Below are 18,216 nucleotides of genomic sequence, written 5' to 3' on the forward strand. Positions count from 1 at the left end.
GAAAATTAGCAGAAATGCGATAAAATGTCAAAATTCCAAAAGTTAACAGCCTAAATCGGACTGGTAAAACCTTACTGAAAATATCATTTTCTTTATTGAAATGTATCAATACATTTTTCAACCTTGTTAGCCCTGCCAATTAAATGTTAAATTTACAATATGCACATTTCTGCTCGGCCAAATTCATGTAGCTAAAACAAGCAGAAATGTGCACCACTCAGCGCCATTTTTTTCTCGAGAGAGCTGCAAGTTTTGCTAGTTTTTGGAGTACGGGAACGCGTTGTAGCAGAATTAGTGCTAATTAGTACTAATTTGCAGGTTCTGGAACACAACTAAAGTTTTGAAACTCAAACTCGACAATGGACTTGGGTGAAAACCGAGTACTCGACTATTCATGGACGATTTCAACTTATGGTCTGTTCCAGAACTGCAAGAATGTCAAGTTTTTACTACGATAACCGATTTTCCCTTTATGATATCGAAAAAATTTCAAAAATAGTAGGTTCTTGCAGGCTCTGGAGCAGAGCCAATAATAGAAGAAATTATTGTTTTTACTTCAAATATTTATTTTATCTTTCATTTAACAATTTTCATTCATGTTTTGAAGTGTTTGTATAAATGTGTTGCATGTGGTTTTTTATTTAAAAAAAGAATAAATAATTAACAGCAAGTCCCCGACATGAGATGTTTGCTTGCTGCCGGTCAGGGAAAAATGAACCGGATATGTTAAGCTCGTCGCAGAGGTTGAAGAAATCAGTGTTGCCAACCGGTGGAAAACATATAAGCCAGAGAAATACAACTCTGATGTAGGGCTCAGTAGGCACGACAAAGGTAATGTGATGAATCAGGAAAATTGCGCGAGAATCCCGGAAAATTGTAAATGGCTGCGGCCATATAAAAGGCATAACGGGGGAAAATCGGGGCAGTTTGTTTGGTGTTCAGCAAAGGAGACATTTTTTTTATTTCACCATACCAGAAATTTGAAGAGAATCTCCCAAAAAAAAAAAAAAATTTAATTAAATTTTGTTTTTGTGTGTAATTAACACTTGTGTTTTATTGTTGTGTGTGAATGCGGTTGTGCGAACAAGTTAAAGTGAGTATTGTGTTGTATGGTATTACATTAATGGTGTTTAAATGTTTGTGTGTCCTTTTATATATTGTTTAGGCAACGCCAACATTTACACCAACCGTTAAAACCATCTCTGACCCCTCCGATTCTATGAACGGAGGAGGTCAGCCAATTTATGTTGAATTCCCTGGCGGAAATAATTGTGTCCATGACAGGGTTTAAGCCAAGCCAAGTAACCCGGCTAATGGAACGGCAGCAAATTTCGTCCTGTGTGTGTGACATGTCCGTCCAGCGCCAACCAGAAGTATTCCTTCTGCCAAAATCCGTGTTGTCCAAAAACCTGGAGTGATAAAAACTAAATAAGTATACGCTGACCAGGTAACAATATTTAAAAAAAAAAAAAGAGCTACTTACCGGCCTTGAGCAACATTTTGGTTACAATCTTTATGCCAAGAGACCGAGTGTTTACTAATATCTGAAAGGGAGAAATATAAATAAAAGATTAGAAAATCTGGAAATAACACCGAACTCTTAAACAATCTGCAATAATAGTTATACGTTAGTTTAAGTAAATGTTAGTATTTAGTGATTAGTATATAAGATTTTATTTGTGTTTGTAAAAGTTTTTAACGCCAGATGGAATGCGACAAGTGTAGGGTTGCCCCAGAAAAATCCTATTAGAAATTTGTTTATTGTGGGATCAAATGTTAATGTCCCTTTAGAACCACATAAGAGAGCTCTTTTAGGTGAGGAAATAATTTAGAAAAGCGGCCCAAGTTGACCGAAATTCTATAGGATAAGGCGGTAGTCCGAGATATTGACTTATCGATGTGTCAGGTGTTAGAAATTTAGAATTCTGACAAGAAAATAATGAAGGCAATAAATTGTTTTAATGTTTAAGTGTTTAGATTAAAATGAATTGCTAGTGTTTTGTTTTGTTAGGGAGGAAAATAGGATGATGTTGAAGTGAGGTAAGTGTGTGTGAAAAACGGGGCCCTTACAAAATTGAATTCAAATCTTTGAGAAGGATCTAAGGGTCAAGGTTGGGTGGGCGAAGTGTGGGAATTATTAACATCAATTTCCCGTGTTATGGTCGTATGTGTGTTGTCGTTTTATTTTGATTTGTTTCTTGTTATTTCATGTGTTCCTTTTTGATTGTTCGACCCCTGGGGCTGGTGGTGGCAGGGTTGGGAATTCACCCCCTAAAGCGGTGCCCCGACTGAGCTAGTTGGAACCCCACCATAGCGCCGTATCAGGTGGCACGTAACAATATGGCGCCCAAACCAAAAATTATTGTCCGATCGTCCAAAATTTTTAAGGCAACAAAACATCAGCCACTTCTTTGGTGCAAAAACAAAGACGCTAAAAACATTAACATGACGCGGACAAATAAGTAGATACGTTGTGCAATAACACCTACGCACAGAATAATAGACCATAGGGTGAAATATTTTTAAACATAATATTACATTTTCAAAGTGCTTACGGATATTGCATCCACATATTTTAAAAAAATCTGTGATAAAAGTGCAATATTTAGTTAAGTAATTAGAAAATTAGGATATTATGTTCCATAAGTTAGGGTCTAGTGCAATAGCTCTTGTTCGTTAATTGTAACAATGAATGTATTGTTTTCATGACCTGTTTTTTATGTTTCCTGTCCTTTTTGCATAGAGATACAATAGATTAAGGATGACATATGGGAAGGTGCAATATCTGCTTTGACCATGGGTGTCATTGACTGTATTGTGCAATTTCTCTTAACACGAGATCTTTTTTCGTCTTAATGGAAGAAAAATGCCGTGGTGTTATTTCCTTTAATGTTTTAACGTTTCTTCAATGTAATGTAAAGTCCTGTCTTCAATACGCCATAACAACCTTTTTTTTTAAGGACACTTACTTTTATTATAGCAAATACCACACACTTTATCTCGCATACAACTGAGATTACATCCTATTACCTCCCATATTTGTAATTGTGTTGTGAAAGTAAACTAATTTTGTTTTTATATTGTTGTTTTATATACATATTTTTATATTATATTTTATTAATTTATTATTTAATTTTTATGCTTGTTTTTTAAAACCGTTTATCGTCTGTATGTTTGTTTGTGTCGTATGAGAAAACAATTTTTTTATTGATAGTTTTCTTAAATATTTAAGCTTTCATTGTATTTGTTTATTATTTATTATTGTTTTAGTTCCTTTTTATTTATCGAGCCATATTTAGCAAATGAGTTTTCGTGTTTTATAGTTTTGTGTTACTTTTATTATCCTACATATTTAGATTCGTTGTACTATTTTTAGTTATTAACTATTTTCAGTATATATGTTTTGATTATTTTTATTTTTAAATTCTTGTGCTTCGCAATTTTTTTTTTAATGAGCGAAAAATTAGAAAATAGTAAAAAGAGGAGTAAAAGAAATAGATCACTCACATTCGATGTAAGCAGATCTTCTATTTCTTCGCCAATGCCGAAACTAAATAAAAAACAAACAATGCAAAACCCAAATGCCAATGTCGAACCCACGATTCGGGATCTGTCAGGTTCTATTACCAATTCTGATAACCGACAGCCTGTTTTACAGTCAAATCCATCCACTCATCCGGTCGAAGTAGACAATCTGGTTAGGAGTTTAGTTCAAGAAAGCCTGAACCATGCGACTTCTAATTTACACTCAATGGTACAAGATAGTGTTGCCAAAGAGATGGAGAAGATGTATGGGATCATAGACAAACTAAGTGAGGCAGTTTCAAGGATTTCCGTTGATGGACGTAATACTGCCGCAAATCCAACAGCTCAGCCTGAGAGTACAAGACAGTATTCGCGCCCATCTGAAACGTATAGACCATCTAATGATAACTTTGTACCTCAGTTTCCACCTCAAAATAGGGACTATAACCCAAACCTACATCGGCGAAATACCATCACACCCTCTATTCTGACGTTTTCGAATGGTCCGGGATTAAGAGTCGAAAGGTTTGGCATAAATTTTTCTGGTAGACCGAACAGCCTAAGTGTAGAAGATTTCATATATCGCCTGGAATATTTCCAACGTCATTATGATTTAGCATGGGAAGACATTCTAAATGAATTTCACATGCTAGTATCAGGTCCTGCAGTAGAATGGTTTTGGCTACAGCAACGTAATAATTGTATTTCAGATTGGCAATCTTTAAAACATGGTTTAATCGAGAGGTTTAAAACTAGACGCACCTGTTTCGAGGAAATGCGAGATCTACTCGAACGCAAACAAATGCCAGGGGAGTCAATTGATTCTTTTTTCCACGAAATCAATTTGATGAGATCGAAGCTAGAAAGACCTGTTTCAGAATTTGAAATGATTTCCCTAGTCAAGAAGAATTTACGCAAAAATCTATCGAGCATCGTCTATTCTATGAATGTGTCGTCTCTTGAACAGCTGAGGGTAGAGTGTTTAGAGGTAGAGCGAACCTTTTTTCGACGGGAGCAACCCTCCATACAACCCCCCATACAAGCCCCATCAATACCCAAGCCTATGAGAATAAATGCCATTACCGATGAAAACGATACCAACAATTATCAAGCATTCGAAGAACCTGAGCAAGTTGTAGATGTTTCTGCAATTAGCAACTCATTGGTATGTTGGAATTGCCAAAAACCCGGTCATGTTTTTCGTGATTGCACGTCCTCTCAAAGAGGTTTTTTCTGTTTTAAATGTGGAAAGCCAAATACTACAGCCCCAAAATGCGCTAATTGTAGATCGGAAAACTCGAGAAAGAACGTGGTATCAGCGGGGAACCAACGTTCATCCGAACAACCCGCCGGTGTAAACCCTTAAATCAGTCAATTGGGAGCAATGAAGAAGTAGACTATGCTAAACGTCGACATTATTTGCCATTGGAAGTTAGAGAGGAGAATTATAGAGAAATAAAGGCAAGAATTTTCCAAAATAATACCAATGAAAAAAATGAAAATGAAGAAAGAACTAAAAACATAAATTATAAGAGAAATTTTAATAAGCAACAACGAATATTAAAGCTGAGAAACAAGCGAAATCAATACAAAGCTTTTAAAAACTCTGTTTCGGAGGCTATTTGTGGGTATAATAACAAGAAAGATCCTAGACCGTATGCGACTGTGAAAATCGAAGGCAAAGAAATAAGAGGTCTCCTAGATTCTGGTGCTACAGTTAGTTTATTAGGGAAGAATTGTAGAGAACTAATAGAAGAATTAGGGATTGATTTTGAAACGTGTGTGTCAAGCGTGGTTACTGCGTCAGGACAGCATTATCGGATATTGGGTACTATAGAAGTTGAAATGGTATATCAGGGAAAATCAGCTATGATGAAATTAGTTCTGTGTCCCGATCTTGAACAAGATTTATATCTGGGAGCTGATTTCTGGAAAATATTTGAAATCGCTCCAGCAATATTCCCAGTAGATGAGATAGATTTTGATTTGGTTAAAAAATCCATAAGCCAAATATTCCTAACGAGACCAACATGCACAACTTAACAGAGGACCAATTTAATAATTTGGAAGAAGTCAAGAAAATGTTTCTAACTTTTGAAGAACATGGTTTAGGATGCACAAAACTAGAAAAGCATGCCATTAAATTAGTAGAAGGTGCAAACCCGGTAAAGGATAAACATTATCCCCTGTCGCCAGCGGTACAAGAGATCGTGTACAAAGAGATTGATAATATGCTCGCTTTGAAGGTCATAGAGGAGAGTGACTCAGCTTGGAGCAATCGAACAACGGTAGTGCGGAAACCTGGTAAAAACAGATTCTGTTTGGATGCTAGAAAGCTTAATGCCTTAACAGTAAAAGACGCTTATCCGCTGCAGAATATAGATGGTATCCTTAGCCGAATAGATCAGACCCATTACATAAGCAGCGTCGACCTGAAATATGCCTTTTGGCAAATAGAGTTAGAAGAGGAAGCAAAACAATACACTGCCTTCACTGTTCCAGGTCGACCGCTATACCAATTTCGGGTAATGCCGTTTGGCTTATGTAATGCGGCTCAAAGACTTTGCAGACTGATGGATAAAGTGATACCGGGAAGACTGAAATCTAATGTCTTCATATATTTGGACGACCTTCTAGTTATAGCCGATGACTTTGAACATCACATACGCCTATTAAAGGAAGTAGCGGAGTGTTTGAAAAAGGCTAACCTGACGATAGGGCTAAAAAAGTCATTGTTCTGTTTCCGTGAACTCAGATATCTAGGATTTATAATCGGGAATGGATGTCTGAAAACGGACCCGGAGAAGGTTAGTGCCATCCAGCGAATCGCGGTACCAAAGACACCCAGAGAAGTCCGAAGCTTTCTTGGAACAGCTGGATGGTACAGAAGGTTTATTAAAGATTTTGCCTCCATTTCAGCTTCCTTAACGGATACACTGAAAAAAGGCCAACAATTCAAAATTACCCCAGAAGCTATGGAATCGTTCAAGACGCTGAAACAAGCCCTGACGTCAGCACCAGTCCTTCGACATCCAGACTTCCGTCGAGAGTTTTTCATCCAATGCGATGCATCAGAATATGGAGTCGGAGCCGTGTTGTTTCAAAAGAATGACGATGGTGAGGAAAATCCCATCGCATTTTACTCCCAAAAGTTAAATTCGTGTCAAAAGAATTACTCTGTGACCGAAAAGGAGTGCTTGGCAGCTGTATTAGCAGTAAAGCGTTTCCGTCCTTACGTAGAGCTAATGAAATTCACTATTATAACCGACCACGCAAGTCTCAAGTGGCTAATGTCCCTCAAGGATCTCAGCGGCAGACTTGCGCGATGGTCACTTCAGCTGCAAGCGTATGATTTTTCGATTGAACACAAGAAGGGGTCAGAGAACGTGGTAGCGGATACATTATCGAGAATGCCAGTAGAGTCAGATATTATAATAGAAGAGATTAATAATGACGAACTACTAGATTTTGAAACGACCGCATTTGATAACGAGGAATACTCTGAACTTCGAGAAACGATTTTGCACAATAAAGAAAGGCTTCCGGATTTGAAAGTGGAAGGAAACAAAGTCTACAAACGAACTAAGCATATTGACAATGATTTAACCGAATTCGAATGGAAATTGTGGATACCACTTGACATCACCTACGTTCATATAGAAAAGGCACACAACTATAACAATACGGTCCATGAGGGAATAAATAAAACTCTGAGCCGACTTAGGACGTTTTATTACTGGCCTAAGATGGTTTCCCAAGTCAGACAGTATATACAAAACTGTACTATCTGCAAGGAGACAAAGCCGTCAAACCAACGATTGAATCCTACCATTGGAAGTGAAGTTATTACGGAAAGGCCATTTCAAAAGTTATATGTGGACTTTCTCGGAAAATACCCCCGATCAAAAATGGGAAACGCATATATCTTTATTGTGGTGGACCATTTCACAAAATTCACGTTTTTGCATGCTATGAAGGAAGCCACCGCTCAAAATGTCGTGAAGTTTTTAGAGAGCCAAGTATTTCACAATTTCGGCGTGCCTGAGATCATTCATAGCGATAATGGCAAACAATTTGTTTCCAAAGTATTCGAACAGATGGTAAATAATTATAAAATACAGCATTTAACAACAGCGTTTTACTCCCCTCAGTCAAACGCTTCAGAACGAGTTAACCAATCGGTATTGGCTGCTATAAGAACCTATGTTGAGAACGACCATCGAGACTGGGATTTATATTTACCGGAAATTGAGCAAGCCCTTCGAACCTCCGTGCATTCAGCAACCGGCGTTAACCCCTTCTTCGCTCTATTCGGATATAACATGTTCACAAGTGGCACAGATTACAAATTAGCCAAACAACTCAAGACCCTCACTGATACCCAAATACAACAATTGAACAAAAACGATAAACTGGAAATCATGCGAGAGAAAATTAAAAACAATATGCACCAGGCATTTGAAAGCAGTGCAAAAAGATATAATCAAAGAGCGCGGAGAATTAAATTTCTTCCAGGACAAGAGGTGTACAGAAGAAATCACGTATTATCTGACTTCAAGAACAATATTAACGCCAAATTTTGCAAAAAGTTTTTAAAATGTAGGGTCGTTAGGCCGATAGGGAATAATATGTATGAGCTGGAAACAACACAAGGCAAACCATTAGGAAATTTCCATGTCAAGGATATTAAAATATAAAACGTGCAATAATTCTGTGATATAGTTATTTAAGTGCAATATTAGGTTTAAAATGAATGTTTGTGAACGTCCATTTTTGGCCCTATTGCATTTTTTTATTATATTAGAAATTATTGACCGATTTTATTTTTTTTATAGTTTTTGACTAAGAAATATTTTTTTTTTATTGCCCGGCTTTTGAGACTACAGGGCGTGGGAGTTCCCCACGTTGGGAAAAACATATGAGCGAAATAAAATTACTATCTCCAAGAAAATAAAACGACCCTATAAATCTAAAGGAAAGGACTATCCGATGGAAATAAATATAGGCTTAGCTATCACCACAACACGTCCTGATCTACAAAACCTCCATATTTGTACAAAACAGAAACTATCTAGACGAGTTAACTATTCATAAGGCGCTTCAATTAATTAGCTCACGTGCCTATTCATAGTTTTTTTTTCACAACGATTTTTAATAACCCGAATATAGTGTATTTTTTGTGAAAATTGCACTCCAAATGTGAAACAAATTGCTTTAAATTGCCACATACAAACAAATCTTCAATAATTTCTAACACCGTAACCATAAGCCGCTTATAAACTCGTAGACTACAATATTCCTTGCAAGAATAATCCAGTATCACAATGCGCCAACATCTTTAAAGCACAAATATTTTTTTGTAAACCATGCGTTTGTTTATTGAATCGCTTTTCAAAAAAAAAAAAAAATCACCGCAAGCGATCATGTCCAGGCCACCCATTTGTCCGATGCACAAGACACTGACACATTGTCAGGTAAAACGTGCCATAATTTTCATTTTTCTAAGTTAAATTTTTTTTGTAACCCTCTGACGATACCATTTATTGTTAGCTGGGAACAAAATGCCACAATGACAGTATTTCTCTTTTCAAACCCACCTCATGTTATTTTTTATATATATCAAATGTACAGAAAATGAAATAAGCACTCACCTGAAAATCCCTGTTCTGAATCCTATTCGGATAAATGCGCTCCAAAACACCTTTTTCATCACAGGTAGTGATCTCTAAGAGCGTTCCAATACGCAATTAATCTCCTCCCACAAAAATTCACATTACACCAAGGGACCTAAAAGGGTACATTAAAAATAATTAATAAAAAAATAATTATAGGAATAAATCTATGTCTGTGTTTTAAATTTAATCAATAGATTATTCACAAATTAACAGTAACAATATTTAAATGCAAATTGTAATAAATGCATATCCATTCGGGTATATTCACGGCCCACTGAGGATTTTTTTCTAAAACCATTACATATACTGTTTTGATAAACATTGCAAATTGTTTGTTTCAATTTGTTTCAACCCAAGTGGTTTCACGGGCGTTCCTTTAAAGCTCAATATCATATAATGTCAGTTTATTTGTTCTTCAATACATTGCATTTTTATATACTTTTATACGTATTCACATTATACACGTTAAATATTTCCGTGTTTTTTATATTGTAATTCGTACTATCGAAAAACAAACCACCACCCTTGCGTGTATATAACTGGCACTCTTTACTATTTTCAAAATACGTTTTTCTGTTTTGAAATTTAAACCTCAAGTAATTGTTTTGACCACCAATTGTACAACATACCATTTCTTATATTATATGTCGTTAATATTAAACACGGTTTATCCACATCCGAGTTATGTATTCTGAGTGAAGATCATTAAGTGTTAATTATCATTTCACCCTACATGCACATTCCACATCACCACAATAGTTTTCCATTCTATTTTTATGCGCTAATGAGTTAAACAGTCCATTTTTTACATTGTTTTTAAAGGCACAATTATCATTTGTTTTCACTTTTTCTTCATCAGGTAACCATTTTTTTTTATAAGCCTGTAGACCCAATAGCTTACAATTCTTATGTCAGGTATCACTTTTATTCATTTTAACTATGGGTATAACCAAAACACAATCTCTTCTATCGATTGCTACAAACTTATTTTCATGTTTAAAACACACACCAGAGGTCATGAAGAGATGCACCAATCAAATACTCACCTATAAATTATGGGTTGTAATTGTGCTGCGAAAAGATTTACGAATCCTTTTTGTTGCTCAAGTAGCAAAACCACGGATGTGCCCCCAGATTGCGCACAGTGACTTGTCTGGCTCGGTGAAACATTTTTATGACAATTTCCCACATCAACAAAGTTAAAAATTTATTGCCTGTATATGTGGCCAAAGCATTTGTCTCTGCAACGAAAGGTGTTCGGGCTGGCATTTTAACCATGTATGGTGTTACCCATATGTCGTCGCCAGGTGCAGATGAAATCAATAATGGTACAACACTACCTGAAGCGCAAGGGCGTTTTTGTAGGTAAACGGTGTTTTTTTTTTAAAGAATTCCCTAGAAATAAAGGAAATATTGTAGCAGAAATATATGGGCAATAAATAATTTATACCTACTTACTTCCAAGACGCTGTCCATTCTGTGTGAGTTCCGTTAGTTATGGGAAAATGTGCAATACATTGGTGATGCGTGAAGTGCCGCAATGTGTGGTGTGTATTCAATCCATTCAAAGAAATGAGACGACATGAATGCGTTTAGTTACATTGTGTGAATGAATGAGTATTGTAACACACTCTCACACATAGGTGTATTGCTAACACCGCTTGCGGGTACGCACGAACAATAGATGTGTGGAACCCACGCCACTTTTGAAATTACACACACACACATTCAAATGCCATTTCATTTGTAAAATCTTGCTTATGGTTTTTCTGGAACAGAAACGAAAAAATTAATAATGTATTGCAATTAATTGTTGTGCCATGTAAATGCTTACCTGCGTGTTCTGTTCCATGCCTGTTTTAACTTTTTTTTGCTTGTACATTCCTCGTGGTCACCCAGATCTCCAAGACGGCTCGCCCGATAATTTATATTAGCCTCGCAGTCATTGTTAAAAGAAAAAAAACATGCACATCACCATATCCGTCGTTTTCACTGGATATGGTGAAGTTTTGTTGCATGTGGTTTTTTATTTAAAAAAAGAATAAATAATTAACAGCAAGTCCCCGACATGAGATGTTTGCTTGCTGCCGGTCAGGGAAAAATGAACCGGATATGTTAAGCTCGTCGCAGAGGTTGAAGAAATCAGTGTTGCCAACCGGTGGAAAACATATAAGCCAGAGAAATACAACTCTGATGTAGGGCTCAGTAGGCACGACAAAGGTAATGTGATGAATCAGGAAAATTGCGCGAGAATCCCGGAAAATTGTAAATGGCTGCGGCCATATAAAAGGCATAACGGGGGAAAATCGGGGCAGTTTGTTTGGTGTTCAGCAAAGGAGACATTTTTTTTATTTCACCATACCAGAAATTTGAAGAGAATCTCCCAAAAAAAAAAAAAATTTAATTAAATTTTGTTTTTGTGTGTAATTAACACTTGTGTTTTATTGTTGTGTGTGAATGCGGTTGTGCGAACAAGTTAAAGTGAGTATTGTGTTGTATGGTATTACATTAATGGTGTTTAAATGTTTGTGTGTCCTTTTATATATTGTTTAGGCAACGCCAACATTTACACCAACCGTTAAAACCATCTCTGACCCCTCCGATTCTATGAACGGAGGAGGTCAGCCAATTTATGTTGAATTCCCTGGCGGAAATAATTGTGTCCATGACAGGGTTTAAGCCAAGCCAAGTAACCCGGCTAATGGAACGGCAGCAAATTTCGTCCTGTGTGTGTGACATGTCCGTCCAGCGCCAACCAGAAGTATTCCTTCTGCCAAAATCCGTGTTGTCCAAAAACCTGGAGTGATAAAAACTAAATAAGTATACGCTGACCAGGTAACAATATTTAAAAAAAAAAAAAGAGCTACTTACCGGCCTTGAGCAACATTTTGGTTACAATCTTTATGCCAAGAGACCGAGTGTTTACTAATATCTGAAAGGGAGAAATATAAATAAAAGATTAGAAAATCTGGAAATAACACCGAACTCTTAAACAATCTGCAATAATAGTTATACGTTAGTTTAAGTAAATGTTAGTATTTAGTGATTAGTATATAAGATTTTATTTGTGTTTGTAAAAGTTTTTAACGCCAGATGGAATGCGACAAGTGTAGGGTTGCCCCAGAAAAATCCTATTAGAAATTTGTTTATTGTGGGATCAAATGTTAATGTCCCTTTAGAACCACATAAGAGAGCTCTTTTAGGTGAGGAAATAATTTAGAAAAGCGGCCCAAGTTGACCGAAATTCTATAGGATAAGGCGGTAGTCCGAGATATTGACTTATCGATGTGTCAGGTGTTAGAAATTTAGAATTCTGACAAGAAAATAATGAAGGCAATAAATTGTTTTAATGTTTAAGTGTTTAGATTAAAATGAATTGCTAGTGTTTTGTTTTGTTAGGGAGGAAAATAGGATGATGTTGAAGTGAGGTAAGTGTGTGTGAAAAACGGGGCCCTTACAAAATTGAATTCAAATCTTTGAGAAGGATCTAAGGGTCAAGGTTGGGTGGGCGAAGTGTGGGAATTATTAACATCAATTTCCCGTGTTATGGTCGTATGTGTGTTGTCGTTTTATTTTGATTTGTTTCTTGTTATTTCATGTGTTCCTTTTTGATTGTTCGACCCCTGGGGCTGGTGGTGGCAGGGTTGGGAATTCACCCCCTAAAGCGGTGCCCCGACTGAGCTAGTTGGAACCCCACCATAGCGCCGTATCAGGTGGCACGTAACAAATGTTGACATATAACATATATTTTCCTGTTTTTCAATTCGTTTGGAGAGTCACTTGTCAAACAAATTTTGTCGATACAAACATTTTGAAAATAGTTCCTCTTTTGTTTCCATCTCTCTCCAAATATTCCAACTCCTGAACAAAGCGTACCTCGAATGAGGGAGAGAACAAAATTTACTTTCGTTCATAATTTTCAGTTTCTCTGAAAAATTGGAAGAGTTTATACCATCTTTCTACTTTTGAACTTTTAAAAGACATAATTTGTTTTTTTTTTCTATTTTAGTAGATTTTTATAAGCTTTTCTTCTACGACACCAATCGGGGGATGTTATGATATGCATTTTTCAACAATATTTACAAATTCGATCATTGTCCAAGCAGCTGCGCCGATGCATCTACCTGTATTTTTCTACCATGGTACAGACATTCCGTCCGATAATATTAATAGGAAAATCTATTAATCGATAACTATTTTCAAAATAAAGTATCGATACTATCAATTTTGCAGTCGACAATTTGCCACCCCTATCATCACACAACATCGAAAAAAAACACCAAAACACACGTGTTGAGGGAAACGCTTTTAAATTGTTGAAATTCTCAAAAGTTTTTGAGATATTTCGGCAAAATGCGTATCGAAACGTGTTATTTTTGCTCAAGCAAAATCTACCCTGGTCATGGAGTGCAATTCGTAAGGAACGATTGCAAGGTATGTGAACTATAACATGTCGGTTTTGCATGCACTTGTTTAATTGCGTCTTCTATTTCTTATTTTAGATCTTTAAATTCTGCCGTGGAAAATGCCACAAGGCATTCAAACGCAAGAAGAACCCACGCAAAGTGCGCTGGACTAAAGCACATCGCAAGGCGGCGGGCAAGGAGTTGTCCATTGACCCCAGCTTTGAGTTTGAGAAAAGACGCAACGTGCCCATCAAATATAACCGTGAAATGTGGCAAAAGACTTTGGATGCCATTAAGAAAGTTACAGAGATCAAAGAGCGTCGCCAGGGTCAATTTATTATGGACCGTTTGCGCAAGGGCCGTGAAGTCGAAATTCAAATGGATGTCAAGGACGTGCAGCGCAACATTTCTCTCATCCGTTCTCCGGCTGCTGGTTTAAAGGAACGACGTGCCAAGGAGGAAGCCGAAGAGGCCGCTCTCATGGAACAAGATTTGCCCGAGGAGGAGATTACATATGTCGATGCCAGAGAATTGGAAAAGAAATTGGAGGAAGGTGCTATGGATGAGGATCTGGAAATGATGAAAGTATAGATGTAATCTTCTGTATGCGCATACGTAGAGATAAGTAGTCTTTAAGTAGTAGTTTGATTCATGAAAGTCGTATTCTAGAATCAGCAATTATTTTAGAAAATATTGTACCAACAAGGTAATTTTTTTTAAATAAGATTTAAAATGTGATTTAGAAAAAAACAAAATTGTAATGTGTGAATGTATCTCTTCCATATACCACATGTGGTATTGAAGTGTTGGGATTGGCAGATATAGATGTTTCTTTTCGTCGTTTGGTCAGCACATTTATTGTTAATTGGATTAGGCGAAGAGGGAAATGAAAACAAAATAAATTAGTTGATAGAAAAATTCACTTTTGCGTGGAAAGTTGAATTGTCGACTATGGATTACAGCAGTAAGATTACCTCTTATGTGTTCATCCAAATCGTATAAAAACCAATTTTATTTTTCAAGAAATTTTTATTTTACTCGCCCTTCTTGTCGGCCTCATTTCTATGCTATGGTTTGTCATAGCGGCCTTGATGGAGGAACGTGTTCCGACCCTACATCCAGGCGAATATATTTTTGATTATGTGGTAGGTAAGATTAAAGCAAAAAATACACGAAAATCTGGTAGTTATGTTCCGACTTACATGCAGTTGGGGCTGGAACATGTGGATCTGTAGTCGCATCGATATTGGCCAAGCATAGCAATGCGACAATTTTATTGGTAGAAGCTGGCGAGAAATTTGGCATTCTAAGTAAAGTTCCTCTACTGGCCACATTTCAACAAAAGGGTATCAATGATTGGGGATTTCTTTCCACTTCCCAGCTACACTCATCGAAGGGCCTCGAAGATGCGGTAATTGAATCCAGTGAAAATAGTATTCTTAAATGATTGTTGTTCATTGATTTTTAGCGTCAATGTTTACCTCGTGGCAAAGGGCTCGGGGGATCTGCTCAGCTGAATTATATGCTTCACTTCGATGGCTACGAAGGTGATTTTGAAAGGTGGTCTAATGAATTGAATTTAAAGAGTTGGAATTGGTCTTCAGTGAAGCCTTTCTTGAAGGCTGGTACGGCTAGACCATTCGAACGTCTGGACATTAAACCAGATTATTCGCTGTTGGCAAAAGCTTTCAATGATGCCTCTGTGGAATTTATTGACAAGCCATGGCAATTCCGCAAGGCCCAGTATAACATAAAAAATGGCTTAAGATTCAGTGTGTATCAACGTTTTCTACAATCAGCCTACAAGCAAAAGAATCTGAGAGTGATGCTCAATACTTATGCCAAGTCAATTCAATTTGCACTGAATCAAGATACACAGAAAAATGTATACGCCAAATCACTGTGGCTATCAACAAAGGACGACAAATCGGGAAAGGAATATAATTTCGAGATTAGAATTGGGCGTGAAATAATAGTTTGTGCAGGTGCTTACCAAACTCCTCAACTCTTGATGGTATCGGGGCTGGGTAGGCACAGCGAATTAGAAAAGATAATTGGAAATGTGCCATCCTTCTTGTCCGAAGTGCCTTTCGTTGGCCAGCATTTGCACGATCATTTGAATTTGCCATTGTACGTATCAATAGATGTGGTGGGACCAACATTAAATCAGCGGTCATTGCTGAGCCCATTGTCAATACTGAACTATTTGACGACAGGTGGTGGCCATATGGGAAATTTCGGCGTTTTGGGACATATGGAGAATTTCGGGCGCAATCTTAGTGATACCTATGGCCTTACATTCTTTGGAGCCGGTGCTATCGATGAGTCTGTCCTGATGTCTATATCGAATTTCAAAAAATCACATTTCAGAGCACTGTTCCCCCGCTACTATAATACGTCACAGGAAGGCTTCGTTATGATATCGACGTGTTTGCAGCCTGCTTCCAGGGGAAATGTGAAAATACAAAGTGCAAATGTCAAAAAACACCCATTAATTGATCCAAACTATATGGCGGAGAAGGTGGATGTGGAATGCACAATAAAGGCTATTCGAGCGGGCATAGAGGTAAGATTTGTAGTTGAGTTGAATGCTTTTTCCGAAGTTTATTTTTTTGTTTTGAACTTTTAGGTGGTAACGTCAGATGCTTTCTCTTCACTGGACATAAAAATCCATTGGCCACGCATCAAAGAGTGCATCGGATTGTTGGGAAATAATTTAAAACAAAATCAGCCCACAGACGAGTATTTGGAGTGCCTTATTAGACATGTTGGTTTGGGATCTCATCATCCGGGGGGCACCTGTAAAATGGGAACCACTATTGACAATAGTGTTGTGAATGAACAATTCAAGTGAGTTGACTCAATGCGGAGACACAAAATCGGCTTAGAATTCTTATTAAGAATGATATGTTGAACTTATGTGTCTGCTTCCTTTCGTCTATGAATTCTGCCTCTGTTATTATTTCCCCTTTTGCTTACAGAGTTCATGGTTTCGATAAAATTCGTATAATTGATGCCAGTGTGTTGCCAACGCCTGTTTCGGGAAATCCAAATTCCATATTGGTCGGCATGGCTTTGAGAGGAGCGGCAATGGTATTAAAAGACCATTTGAATGATGCTGAAGACAAATAAAATGCATTGCACTAGGCTCCAGGAGATAAATAACATTTTTTGAAATACTGGAAATAGATGATATGGTGTATAATAAAAACTGGTTCCGCCAGCAACATAGTTTGACCTTGAATTATATAAACTGTGGAATCGTGTTTACATTGTTTTAGAGAAAAATGCATTCATTGTAGATACATATTGTTTTACACTTGGGATTATCTTATCCTCACAGATTTCAATACCATGTAACATAAAGGGGCGCATATTTAACTTCATTCAATTTAAGGTAACGTTTGTCCAATTAAGGAGAATTTTGCACCAGACGAACAAATATAGTCTAGAATAGTTCCAAACGTTTCAGATACTACTACAGCACCCGTATACATGTTTAATTCGATTCACATTCAACCCTTGCACCATACATTTGTTGCTGGAAACACTTCAACTAAATGCCAAGAGTGATGTAGGGTATTGAACAGCCGATTTGGTCCTTTCAATTCCTGGTTTTCTATATAAATATACTAAAATCAATAGAATTACTATTTGTATGTCAGTACATGTAACCTATTTAGCATAGCTTCCCATTGGGTATTTGCAGTTGTCGCCTACATTTTCCAATCGAATCGCATAAAGTTTTAATAATCCTTATAAAAATTTATAAGTTTGACTAATACAAAGCCGTTCGGATCGATCAATAAATTTTGTTTGTTGTTTTAACTCATAGATGACTCAAAACGTTTTAGAAAATGTAAAGGGTAAAACTTTGTTTCTCTTTTGCAAAATTTTTCACTAAATATTTTAAAATGGTTTTGTTTGAAAATATTAAATTGAAGTGCTATAAAAGAATGAATCATCCATCCCAAACAAAATACCCTTTATGGTGGGAAATTTCTTCCAACAAATTATTTTAAGAATGAAAATCGCACATTGACTTAAAGAGACACCTTACTCTTGGACGCATGGCTACCACAGTACAAAATAGCTTGGCATTTCTCGCCTCTCTTCGATCGGACGAAAACGACAGTTGTTTACTTTCGATTGAAATGTGCCGCAGTGTGGGAAATTTGAATGAATAATTTTCACATTTTCACTTTTCATTTTGTCCGTTTGAGAAAACCTAATTTATAAAAAGAAAACGCTAAGAGAGTGAAAGAGAATATTCTTGCAGCAAGTTAAGGATGAGAACAAGAAGACGTTTGTTTACATGTTCTAAGGGTCGCCCCCGTCGCTAGTGGATGCCGGCAGCCGAATAATTTTGAACTTGACATCCATCCATGTGACAACGTCAAGATTAAGTAGCTTGGCGAGGGTGAGTGGGTGTGTGTGTGTGTGCGTCCGTGCATGTGTGGCTGTGTGATATATTTATTTTCTTTTAGCTCTCATTCACAACAGATCTATCCCAATTTTACTAGACGAAAGTATCTGTTGGATTTTCCTGGTTCTTCCTCTATAAGAATGAGTGAGGCGGTACATGTACATCTGTATGTGTGTGTGTGTTT

The 18,216-nt window shown here is 37.0% G+C and overlaps 2 protein-coding genes and 2 long non-coding RNA genes across 6 annotated transcripts; 3 read left to right on the top strand and 1 right to left on the bottom strand.

Moving 5' to 3' along the window:
- Nucleotides 1–1,021: 1,021 nt before the first annotated feature.
- On the bottom strand, nt 1,022–12,213 carry LOC109613162 (uncharacterized). Of its 3 annotated transcripts, none has more exons than XR_009341459.1 (7): nt 12,072–12,213; nt 11,035–11,997; nt 10,659–10,969; nt 10,247–10,595; nt 9,177–9,312; nt 1,484–1,544; nt 1,022–1,409 (listed from the first exon to the last, which is right to left on the bottom strand). It is a non-coding gene; the product is annotated as an uncharacterized LOC109613162 (long non-coding RNA). The 3 variants fall into 3 exon arrangements; XR_009341460.1 differs by having other exon boundaries at nt 10,655–10,969; XR_009341461.1 differs by having other exon boundaries at nt 10,651–10,969.
- Nucleotides 11,540–12,576, top strand: LOC131800608 (uncharacterized). Its single transcript, XR_009341462.1, has 2 exons — nt 11,540–11,681; nt 11,754–12,576. It is a non-coding gene; the product is annotated as an uncharacterized LOC131800608 (long non-coding RNA).
- An 865-nt stretch (nt 12,577–13,441) lies between these two features.
- LOC101891241 (probable ribosome biogenesis protein RLP24) lies at nt 13,442–14,361 on the top strand. The gene is made up of 2 exons (XM_005186154.4): nt 13,442–13,634; nt 13,703–14,361. Exons 1-2 carry the CDS (start codon nt 13,554–13,556, stop codon nt 14,195–14,197), a joined length of 576 nt encoding a protein of 191 aa, XP_005186211.1. The 5' UTR covers nt 13,442–13,553; the 3' UTR covers nt 14,198–14,361.
- Nucleotides 14,362–14,440: 79 nt separating this feature from the next.
- On the top strand, nt 14,441–16,887 carry LOC101892628 (neither inactivation nor afterpotential protein G). The gene is made up of 6 exons (XM_005186161.4): nt 14,441–14,570; nt 14,630–14,755; nt 14,815–15,017; nt 15,075–16,172; nt 16,236–16,456; nt 16,588–16,887. The coding sequence occupies exons 1-6, from the start codon at nt 14,558–14,560 to the stop codon at nt 16,736–16,738; spliced, it is 1,812 nt and encodes a 603-aa protein (XP_005186218.2). The 5' UTR covers nt 14,441–14,557; the 3' UTR covers nt 16,739–16,887.
- The last annotated feature ends 1,329 nt before the right edge of the window (nt 16,888–18,216 follow it).

The sequence above is a fragment of the Musca domestica genome, unplaced genomic scaffold (genome assembly GCF_030504385.1).
Source record: "Musca domestica strain aabys unplaced genomic scaffold, Musca_domestica.polishedcontigs.V.1.1 12, whole genome shotgun sequence".
Lineage (NCBI taxonomy): Eukaryota > Metazoa > Arthropoda > Insecta > Diptera > Muscidae > Musca > Musca domestica.

Excerpts from the sequence above, each read along its gene's own strand:
- LOC101892628 (XM_005186161.4), top strand. Across the intron at positions 15,018-15,074 it reads CGAAGGGCCTCGAAGATGCG|CGTCAATGTTTACCTCGTGG; the intron begins GTAATTGAATCC and ends ATTGATTTTTAG. Across the intron at positions 16,173-16,235 it reads CTATTCGAGCGGGCATAGAG|GTGGTAACGTCAGATGCTTT; the intron begins GTAAGATTTGTA and ends TTGAACTTTTAG.
- LOC101891241 (XM_005186154.4), top strand. The coding sequence starts at position 13,554 with ATGCGTATCGAAACGTGTTATTTTTGCTCAAGCAAAATCTACCCTGGT. Across the intron at positions 13,635-13,702 it reads TCGTAAGGAACGATTGCAAG|ATCTTTAAATTCTGCCGTGG; the intron begins GTATGTGAACTA and ends TTCTTATTTTAG.